Genomic DNA, 11,731 nt, shown 5'->3' with positions numbered 1-11,731 from the left:
TGAGTTACAAGTTATTTCACACTGGGCAAAAGCTAAAGCAATCCTTTGCAGAGATAAAAATAAAATTCAATCACAGAAAGGTAAGTAATACTCACAAGCACTTCAAAAGAGTACATAATTACCTGTGCCTCAAAAACTCAACACTTTCCTCCTAAAATGGCATTGAGTTATTATTATTCCGATGAAAGATTTTGCAAATTTAGAGAGGTTTACAAGTGCAGTGAGGATACAAGTCTACTGTACCTATTTTGAGTGGTTATGTGGTGGTTTGTTGGAAAATGAAATGGCTACATTTGTAAACCCGATTGGATTCTTCATGACATATCTTGGCAAAACACAATCTATGCAGTATAATCCTGCTCAGATAGGAAACGGCAGTGGGAAAATCATACTTTATTTATAACGCAGAATACACAAAATTAAGAATTTACGAGGACTATGCAGCACATTGTGTCAAATAATAGTGTGTAGGTGTACTTTTTTGAGCCAATGCGTATGTGTGCTTTATCTCGTGGCATTATACTGGTACCACATCATCTGCCAAAGACATCACAGTGTAATACTCAAACATAGCAAACATCCTCCTGTGCACAGTTGCATTATTGACTCTCTCAAATTGTATGACAATATATGACGCACAGGGATGACATATATAGTGCCACAACAATCAGCCAACTCAACTCATCCACTTAAACTAGGAATTGATAAAAGTGAATGCCATTTGCAAGACAATCTGCAACTGTTTCCTATCACATCACTTGTGTAAGAATAAAGACTTTCTTTATTACTGTTCAAATAAGGCTACCCAATCTGACTATGTGAAATCTCCTCTGCCATCTTTTGGTGTGTGCCTTTTACGCCACATCAAAAGATTATCTTTACATTTCTGCAAAGGTAAACATAGCTCGATTTTCCAGTGAATACAGAGAATGGGTAAAAGCTGCTGCAGTCTGCAAGGAGACAGTGCAGGCATATTACTCATGGAGGACAACAACACCAAACATAAAGCTACACAGGGAAAAAAGTATCTGAGTCCAGACCTCAGTTCAATTGAGAATTGTTTGCAGTACTTGAAATTGCTTTTCACTCAGTCCCCATTCAATTTGACAGAGATTGGGCATTTTTATAAGAAATAAAGTGGGAAATGGAGTATCTAAAATGTGCAAGCTGATAGACCTATCGTTGTCCACGCCACAGACTCCAGGATGTGATTGTTGTCAAAAGGTGCTTCTACTACACATTGGCTTTAGAGGGGTGCATGCTATGCAATGCAAATTGTTTGATAGTTTAACTTAATTTACATCGCTTTGTTTACATTTGAAAACCTAAGACTCTTTTTTTTTTCGTGTGTCAGTGACAAAATAAAGCATAATGACTTCGACAAGAGTTCAATCGCAACACATATGGGATTTTGCTGAGCTTTAAATTGCACAGCGTCAATTATCTGAACTGCCCCACCCACAGGACCCTACCGGTGAGACAGGTGTCTAGAAGTGCCTGCTCATAAAGTACAACACTTAACTATGTTTAAATGATTTTTTGTTGCAACCACGATGCCATGCTAACCAACTTCTAAATAAATGTGATTATCTTTTAAGCCAGGTGCTTTATTATTTTCTTATGTCGCAATGTGCTTAACATTACATTTGAAATGTATTTGCTAAATCTGTTTATATATATATATATATATATATATATATATATATATATATATATATATATATTTTTTACCTCTTGGCTTGGAACAAATATGTCTCATTTTACACCAGCAACCACTCTGAAAATAGTCTCCAATTAAGTTACGTTAAAAGTCAAGTATATATCAGATAACTAAACCGGGACCGGATGTGGACTAGTTTGTATTTAAAAAACAAATGTCAAGCGCCCCCATCAAACCTGTTTCGCTATCGGGGTTTTATTTTGGAATTCCGCACCGCAAGTGTGATTTTTCATTTTCTTAACTTGACTTTGTGGATCAATCCAAGAGCACTGTACCTTTAGGCTTATCAGTGTGTTGTAAACTGGTGGCGTGCTCGATATGTACCTGCCTTTTATTCTCTTATTTATTTTTTTATTTATTTTTTTTCCTCTTAAAGTGAAAAATTACGGGAATACGTTTTGCTCAGTTTCCATCCTAAACTAGGTTTTAGGACCGGGATTGTCATGGAGAACCAGCACCACGGGGAGGGGAGAGCTTTTACGCATCGCACATCTTTGCGCGTCAACACAGGATACAGTCAAAAAAAATATAGAAACTGCACAGATTTGTTGAGTAAACTGCGCTCTGCGTTAAGGACTGTATAATGACTTACGGACTGGTGGTTCTCACTTCTGGGTTTACAGGTTTGCTCAGCTTCAGCCTCCTCGCTGTGGCTATTGGGACCGATTACTGGTACATTATCGATGTGAATAAACCCAACTGCACAGGTTCCGACGACCTGAGTTCCCATTCTGGATTGTGGAGAATCAATGAAGGTATTTCAACTCAACTTAAGCCTACATATTATAGTATATAGTTTGCATGAGTGTTTATTCAGAGGGTATAAGTGTCTATAATAAAGGATGGTGTGTTAGCTGTAATGAATTTGGATGCCACCCCTAATTTTTCCAGCATAACTTTTGCGCTGCTTTTCACATGGGGTGGTTTTTGAAAAGCCTTTGTCATGTGGCAGTAACACTGTTGTGCGTAAAACACACAGTCAATATCCATCATTGACTGTGTCTTATGTTGTAAATTTAAAAAAAATCGATCTACTGTCGATTTAATGTGAAGCCATTAAGATGGATTATGTTGAAACATAGTTCATTGTCAAGAGGTTTCTCTCTCATTCTGCTGCGTTACCATGTTCAGTGACAGCATCAGGCTAAGGCAGAAGCTATATTTACCGTCATTTATTCCTCATCAATTCATTGTTAGGGTGGAAAAAACTGATTGCAGTAAATCTTATTTGTGTGATACTAATGCCAGGAAGAGGTGAGATGTCAGTGCTTTTAGCTTGGAGAAATAAATGACACAGACGGGCTATGTGCTGAATTATTAACTCCCCTTGCGGTTCTTAATGAACCACAATGCAATTATAGATCCAAACCCTATTATCGGCAGTTTTTATAATTATATATTATATTATAGCTTCTGATACCCCTCCCATCTGTATCAGCCCCTGTAGATTGCAAAGTGTTTCTAAAGGATCTTATTTGACACAGATGGAACATAATCTGCACAGTTTGAGGTCCCAGATGTGTCTAATCTGTTGATGTGCAATTTACAGTAAATTCCAAGTAATGAGACAAAATAATATTTGAAGATCTTCAAGCAGTGCACCTGTGGCATAAAGGTGGAACATGCACTTACACAATTGTTGTTATATTATCTACTGCACTGGCTGAGCTCACAGAAGCAGCGACTCAAGCTTTATCCTGCGCAGAGGTGCAAAATTGTCGAACATGCAGGGGTGAGAACATATGTGTCATATAGAGATGTCTATAATTGGTTTGATTAATTCAAGCTTGCATTGTGTTGAATTTCTAAATATATTGACTTTTTGTACAATTGTAGGATTTCAAAAAAAGTGACAGCTGGCAGCAATTTTCTTGTCCTACAGCTCTGTCAACACATCTTGTCATGCATAACCTTTTCCCCCAATATTTTCAGGAGCAAACATGAGATCAGTCATCCCATCTTTCACTGCAAATATGTCCAGCCTGTCAGAAGTGGAAAGGCACCTTCTTGGTGAGTGGTATTGTTTATCTACCGGCGTGGGAGGTGATGATGAGGTGGATTTAAAATAATAGGTCAGCGATTTCTTAGAAAAATAATTTATAGTTGGCTGCTGAAGAAATTACATTCACATGTAACAGTATGCTGTCAGAAAATCCTATCCAGAAGATGTACATTAAACAAACATGGACATTTTTGCAAAGGATAGTGTTTTCTGAAACATTCCCTGTTTGTAATGAAATACAGTAATACATTGTTTGTGACGGAAGCTATCTTAGGCAAGTTTCAACACTCCAAGATCTTCATACCAAATTGACAATGAAGATGGAAAACATGGCTCCCTGGATGGTAAAAATCAATCTGAAAGTCCCACCTGCTTCTGCAAATGGTTGCAGTATATCCAGCTGACTTGTAGTTAAAGGGATTTCTCGGGTGTTTTGAAGGGGGGTTTGTGTGAGGTACAATAGTCAGTGTATTACCTACTCTAAATGTAGGTAATACACTGGGGCACGCCCCGTTTGGAGAAAAGGAGTACCAGCATGGGCGCAAAGCAATGCCGTGGACTGGGGCAGCAGAAAACATATTTTAGACACGTAAACTATCTACCTAAAAAGAAGCAGACAGTGCTAGAATTTTTTTGGGTATGCTCGAATGGGTGTACAACCAACATTATCAAATATAAAGTATTTGTCTATGGTATTTTATTAAAGATATTCTCAATAATTACCCACAAGGTAGGTGACCAATAAAGTAGGTGACTATGACACCAACGCTACAGGCGCTTCAGTCAAATCATCCAATCATCATACTTATGTTTTATGATTGTGCACCAGCGAGTGAGCCTTTTGGTAAGAGACCAGAGATTACTGCTCAATGAATGCAGGCCAAGCCAATAAAGCAGTGGGATTCATAATTGCACTTTAAAATCTTAAAGCACACTAACCAATGTGTGTTTCTGAATGTGTTTGCAGGCTTGCACAAGGTGGTGGTGATCATGTTGCCCCTCAGCCTGGTCCTGCTGGTGTTCGGCTGGGTCTTTGGACTTGTCAGCTCCTTGGCCTGCAGTCCCAACTTGCTGGCTGGATCAGCATCATATGTTCTCTTCTGTAGTGAGTCCACACAGATACATTTTTTTCTGAGCTTGTGGCAAGTACGCATGTTTTGCATCTAGGCTGTTCTGTAGCAAACCTTTTGCTTTGTCATGTCAGTGTGTAAGATGTGTGGTTAGGGCTGGGCAATATGGCCGAAATGAAAAACAGCCCAAGAAAGGCTTGTGTAAGCGGCACATTTTCCAGATACATGTGCATTGTTGTGTCTTAACTACACAGAGAACCATGAAAATGTAATTTAAATTCCTCCCTTAACTTCTGGTTTACTTCTGACTTAAGGCAACTGCTTAAATATAATTTATACCTAATAAGAAACCTGCAATTAGTGTTGTATGAATATTATATCTTGCAGGTGACTGGAGCAGACTGTTGTCTGCAGAATCTGCAGCTACATAATAAAAATCTGTGTAGACATTCAAAATCCCATCTGACTTGAGCCGACTTAGGTAATGATCTTTTGCTAACACTGTTAATAAAAGTACGGCAAGTGGGAGTTTATAAGGAAATAAGGAGAAAGACACTTTTAAACTTGTTAGAGCTTACTGTGCAAGACTTACGTCTCTCTATTCATCAGTTTTTTTGCATTGTGTGAAAAGACAAGGCATGAATGATTAAAAAAATGTCTCAGATGCAATTAAAGTAGCACAACCAACTGTGAGAGATTTGACCCCTATATGCTAAATCACAGTTTTGACACCAATTACCAAACACTACAATGCTGTAGAACAGTGTGAATTAAAACAGTTGGTAGTTATAATATACTGACACATTTTCTGTAGAAAGCCAACATTTAGACTGTTTAAATAGAACTCTGGTGCGGTTCAACCCTGATGCAGTTAGTTTGGGTCGAGACACGGTAATCGACTTTGTTGCGTACCAAAACAACTTCTGCAGAAGTCCCATGTTTGCTGAAGAGAACATACAGAATATACTAAAACAATATAGTTTATAAGGTAATGTGGGCAAAACTGTAGGAGAAGGGATTTAGATCATTAGTAGGTAATCAGTCGATCAACGAGAAAATATCTTTGAAATCAGTATTCTAAAGTCTGCTTCTCCCTGCAAAGAAGTGGCAGCTATCGAGATGGAAAAAGATAAATTTGCTTCTTAAACATGCACCTGAGCAATTCAATTTCTTTACCAACTGGTCTGCTTTAATTTGTGCATTGTGAAACCCAGCACACTAAATAGAAAAAGACCCCAAAAGTATTTTCACTCCTATTCAGACTAGCCAAAGATACTTTGGCTGGTAAGGCTCCCTTAGACACCACATCAAAAAACATTCTCCCTATGGAAAAGGACATAGTTAACAGCATTGAGCGCAGCATGTGGAGTGATTGCTCATTATGATAAAGTGGCACAAAATTGCAGAAGAGCTTTTCTTGATAGAAAATTCAGAAAGACTTTCCCCTCGAGTCATTACTTAATGCTCTCTACTTTTGTTAGTCAAGTTCATTGGATATATTCTGGCATATCCCGATAATCATTGGCAGTCAAATCATATACAACATCTTCCTTAAATGTTATGATATAAAAACATGAGGCACAGCCTAAATCTTTGATGTACTACAGAGTTTGTGTGTTGGTGGGATCGGTCCACTATGTTGCTCCAGACTGAAATATCTAGTGGTGGGATTGACATAAAACTTTGTAAACACATTTATGTTCCCCTAAGGATGAATTGTAATAACTCTGGTGAGCATCTTGCCATGCTAAATTTAGCATTTAGCTCGAATAAGTGCCTCGCAGGGAATTGTTGTAGCCTTAAAATTATAATTTCTAATTTGCATACCTCAATGATGGCCTCAAACATAACATCAACCTTGAAATAATTCACATACTTTTGAATCCGTCCATAAGAAGTATTGAATGCTCTAAAATAAACAAAATAATAATAAATAAACCGGTTTGGTCCAGTAGTAAGGAGACCTGCTAGTTCCTTAAAGGGCAGTAAAAGGACATCCTCTCATCAGCAATACAGTAACAGAAAGATTATTTTTTTCTCCATATTGTTAGGGGTTCAGCTGTTAGCTGTCAAAATAAATAGAATATCCATCAAAGAATGCATTTGAGGTTGTATGAATCTTTCACAAAAGTAGGGGGTCTTATTACTGTTCATATTCTGCCATCTCTGCTGACAAGTCCAGCCTCCCAGACTGCTAATTTCATATTTTGCACCAAATGGCCTGTCCACATCTCTACATCAAAAGACCTGCAAGCAACCACTCTCTCCCACTTTCAAAACCACCTTTGATACTCGGTGAATTAGGCACTAGCACTGGCCCAGTGTTGAGATACATCCACACTAGTGAGAGTTAACACTAGCATCTGTATACCTGTATACACCGTATTTAAATTGACGGTTATCATCGTACACATTGGCTTATGTATGGTATTGAAATATACTGAAAAGGGAGTTTATGTGTGTGTTAAGGAACAGACAGGAGCTGCACTGTCACTCACCTTCAGTATATGTTAATCGATTTAAAAAGCTCACTGATTATGTTATTTTTCATTTAGTTAATTTACCATGCTATTCCACATGTTATTATAATAATTATTATTTTATTAGTAGTAGTATTCATAATGATATACTATAATAACACTACACTGACATGGGTTTTCTCAGCAAGCGTTAATTATTCTAATTCAATAAATGATACATGTTTTATAAGTGTAAGTTTAACTCTTTGTACATCCAAAGGGTATCAAGAGTTAAAATGAAATTGCTACACTTTACTTTACATTTCAGATTTCTTTTTTATAAACATTGAGTGTAACAAATCTTTCTGAACACCAAAAGACTGGCAAAGTAAATTTTATTGTACAAAGAACTGTAAGAGGTCAATTTGTTAAGTTTTACAGGTATTTCCGTTCCCCTAAAACTACATGAGGATATACATTAAATAAAATCACAATGTGCACAATGACAATAGTCAAAACACAAATTAGACCAGTGAGAACAAAGGAACAATGTGTAGGCCATCATCTGAACCATATGCAATTTTCAAACAAAAGGTTTGTAAATCTGCAATATCAGCTTTAATAACATCCTTATCTTCTCCATCTATTACTTTGTGTGCTTAACAATGTTCACTGAAATTGTCAATCAGTAGCTTAGAAAACAAAGTAGAATATCAATCACAATAATTTTCTGGATCTTCGACATGGATGCATCACATAAACACAAAACTACACGCAATGGGATTTATTTCTGTAGAATAGCAAACTATTCACTAATCTATACTCACATGGTTGTGCCCAAAACAAACCTCTCCCTCTGTCTTCAGGTTGGGATCCTCCCGTAAAAGACAAACCAAAAGCCTGCATAAAGAGAAGTACGTAAATAATCGTACTTGCAGACCAAAAGTCCCACTGTTTTGCCTCTGTACTCTGTTAATTATGCACAGTTCAAATATCAAAGAAGCTTTCTTCTCTTGCACTGCTTCAGATAACTGTTTGCCTTGTACTCCAAGACATCCTGACCTCATGCCTTAGTCAGCAAAACATCGCACCATCTAGTACCACAAGAGAGGCAATAGACGAGAAGTAATACTTTTTTTCAGATCCATTAGAGTTAGATTAGATAACATTCATTTGTGAGCACATGAAGACAGCTTCAATAATGAACATTTTTCTACCTCATTTGTTTCCATACATTGGAACGCAACATTAAAGAAACCGCTGAAGCCTCTTTTGCAGCCTCCCACTCAGACTTGCTTGTTCCAGGATGATCTGGAACTCCCTCCACTGATGGCAGTTGCCATTTCTGTGCTACCCCCTCCTCTACTTCAAAAGCAGGACAGGTTATCAGGGGAGGAACAGAAACCTGAAAAGTTAAATTAATAGTTCGGCATTTTGGGAGATGTCGTCATTCGCTTTCTTGCAAAGAGTTGGATGGGAAGATCAAAAACTCTGGCATCTGTCCATTATGTATGAAGTTCTGGTGTTACATCAGAGGCTCCGTCCCATTCATTAATGCCCTTTTGCCAAAAGACAATCCAGTCAAACAAATTTCCCTCTGGCAATGATTGGAGGTAATATCTTCCCCAATGAACACACTTACAATTCTTCTAGCTTCAGTCAATTACATTTAATTGCCAAATAGTTTTTATTTTTAAGAAATACTTAATACTGTTTTCAAAAATGAAAAAAAATGTATCAATTACTAGCTCTGCGTTACCTTGAACATTTAAAAGAAACAGTTTTTCTTGCATTCATCCACGTTGAACAAAGAACCAGAAAAGGGAGAAAACTCTTGCACTGCCTTCCAAATCGCATAGTTTCTCTTTACTTTTAGTACATACTGCAGCTGCCCTTACAAAGTGCTCACTGTTGCATATAGTATGCATTCAATTGGGAAATGCTACTTCGTCGTAACAGTGCACCTTTACCTTCAAACTTCTTGCTCGTATATCCACTGAGCAGAGGATCATGGGTCAGAATAGCTAGAAAAACATTCTGTTTGGCGTACTGCAAAATGTGACAGGATGTAAAAAGAAAATGAGAAAAGTCTTGATGAATTCAACTAATAACAACAGCAGCTCTTGCAGTATAATTCAAGTCTCAATAATCCAGCCGGAATTTCAGTACTTACCAACAAATGCATCTTCGCTACTCGTTCGTTTGAGTCTGGACTTGTCCAAAAGGTTCTCAATAGTAAGGTTTTAGAGAAATTTTCTTCAAAAATTCATGTTTACACTGGTGAGTAACTGAGATATTAGTGTGGTATCGGGGGTATCAGACAGCACATGAAGTGCAAGGGAACTACGTACCGTCAAAGACTACATACAAAATGCATATACTGTATACGTAGAACTAAAGATGAAAGCTTGACCATAGGAGCACTAATCAACTGCAATGGGCACCTGAGTGCAAGAAAACTGTGTTCATGATTTGTACTTTCATTAAGTCTATGTGAAAAAAAAATTCTATAGCCCTCTATTAAATGGAGGTCTGCAGAACCCGCTGTGCCGCCTTGCACTGTTCTTGACATTTGTAATTGCTGACCTTTGCTTCCTTCTCTCTGACTATACTATACCTGCGTGCCAATTATGCACACTATATGGTATACAACGATTAGTGATGAACTGGTTCTAACTGCACAGCATTGTATTTCTGCATCCCCTGGTGCCACACTAAAGGTCAGTCTGAATGGGGCAGTGGTGACTACAAGGCATTTAAAGTGTAAGAAGTGTAAAGAAACCACAGTTTCCTCCTGTAGAGTAAATTATTACATTTAGAAGCACCTGGCTGGAATAATTTGTATTTGAATGAGACAAAACGGCTTTAAATCTTTAATGCTTTAAGGTAATACTAATGTGTCTCATTAATGTGCTTAAGTCTGTATTATCTCATGGCATCCATTGAGTTAAGTGAAGACATTTATGTTGGAAAATGATTATTTGCCTATGAATACATTATCACCTTAATGACCTAATTGTAAAAACCAGTTAAGTATTATACATCATGGCAATTATGGTGATTGATTAGACAGAACAAGGATCTAATTCCAAGAGAATTCATTACATTCCTCAAGATGTATCATCCATGTTACAGGTACACTGGAATATGTACGTAAGGTTTTGTTTTTCCAATGTTGCCATCTGTTTGTTTTTGGGCACTAACAGGTCTTTTTACCCTCACGGGGGTCAGCATCTACATCAAATACTCAAACCTAGCCATGGAGGAATTCGTGCAGATCGTTTCCCCAGAGAACCTCGCCCATGTGAACGTGTCCTTCGGCTGGTCCTTAGCCACAGCCTGGCTCTCCTACAGCCTGGAGGTGGCCACCGGCCTGCTGCTCCTGCTGGCTGCCAGAATAACTCAGATGAAGGGACGCTATGACTCTGGTGTAGCCATCGCCATGTTATAGAATGATGTTATATGATGCCCAAGTGAATCCAAAAGCCCACAGGACAGTATTATATTTGTGTTGGTACCATCAACGTGTCAAGGGCCAAGGCAACAAAGTGCAGATGCAAGCTGGATTTAGGTAACTGCAACCACAGATACATCGATGCTGAATGAGTGACGCCTTTCATCCTCCCAGTATAATTTTCTGTCCATTGTCCCAGTCCACAATGATATTTTAATTGTGGCCATAGAAACGGAACAACCAATCATAGTGTAATAAGTGTAAGTTTTTTGTTTTTCAGTCCTTTGATGCCATATGTGTATATATATATATACCATATATCTGGCCGTATGTGCAGTATGTATAGCTGATAAAATTGTCTACAGGTCTGTAAGAGTTTATGGGTCACATTTAATTCAGTTGTAGATTTTCTGTGAGATGTGTCTTGAAAAATGCTTCTTATTTACCAAAAGCAGGTTTGTTTACGACCCAAATTCAAATTCACTGCCCTGCAAAATGAACGCAGGCAAAACAAGAAGTGAAGCTGTATGGGATTTGGTTTTTTTCACACGTGCTATATAAAATATTAAAAGGGGGACTTCTGCACCTCCTCTTTGTATTGCATTTAAATATTGTTCACATCAGTGGATCAGAGTATTTCATTCAAGCGAAAACATGGCTGATTCTGCAGCCGATAACCACCAGTCAATGGAGCCACCTAGACTCTAGCACCCAGTCAGGACTGGTATAGTTTCTCGTATTTCATGATATAAAAATCTGCTGCATTGTTGATTGTTGAATGAGAAAATTTGTATTTCACAGCATTTTAAAAGCAATTAGCATTTGGCTGATGTAGAAGTTGAGGCAATGTTATAGCTTGTGACCTTAAGAGAAATGTTAGGTTGTGCCTCCTACTTTTAAACTTACATATACATTGCTATAACCACCTACTGGTAAACACATTAATCATGGAAAAAGGGATAAAGAGAAGTGCACTCTTGGGGATCCTGCAAGTTGTTTTCAGTAAAACAGAATACCTGCACATGT

General features: G+C 37.9%; 1 protein-coding gene across 1 annotated transcript; it reads left to right on the top strand.

Annotated features, from left to right (window-relative positions):
* Window positions 1-2,303: 2,303 nt before the first annotated feature.
* LOC129098629 (transmembrane protein 235) lies at window positions 2,304-10,702 on the top strand. Its single transcript, XM_054607688.1, has 4 exons — window positions 2,304-2,475; window positions 3,653-3,730; window positions 4,690-4,827; window positions 10,458-10,702. Exons 1-4 carry the CDS (start codon window positions 2,304-2,306, stop codon window positions 10,700-10,702), a joined length of 633 nt encoding a protein of 210 aa, XP_054463663.1.
* The last annotated feature ends 1,029 nt before the right edge of the window (window positions 10,703-11,731 follow it).

This window comes from Anoplopoma fimbria, chromosome 11 (genome assembly GCF_027596085.1).
Source record: "Anoplopoma fimbria isolate UVic2021 breed Golden Eagle Sablefish chromosome 11, Afim_UVic_2022, whole genome shotgun sequence".
In the NCBI taxonomy this organism is placed as follows: domain Eukaryota; kingdom Metazoa; phylum Chordata; class Actinopteri; order Perciformes; family Anoplopomatidae; genus Anoplopoma; species Anoplopoma fimbria.
Note: the sequence above shows the minus strand (reverse complement) of the source record. Positions and strands in the feature narration are given on the sequence as shown.

What these genes read in the sequence shown, in the direction of transcription:
- LOC129098629 (XM_054607688.1), top strand. Translation starts at nt 2,304, where the DNA reads ATGACTTACGGACTGGTGGTTCTCACTTCTGGGTTTACAGGTTTGCTC. An exon ending in ATTGTGGAGAATCAATGAAG is followed by an intron (nt 2,476 to 3,652) that starts GTATTTCAACTC and finishes CAATATTTTCAG; the next exon opens with GAGCAAACATGAGATCAGTC. An exon ending in AGTGGAAAGGCACCTTCTTG is followed by an intron (nt 3,731 to 4,689) that starts GTGAGTGGTATT and finishes ATGTGTTTGCAG; the next exon opens with GCTTGCACAAGGTGGTGGTG.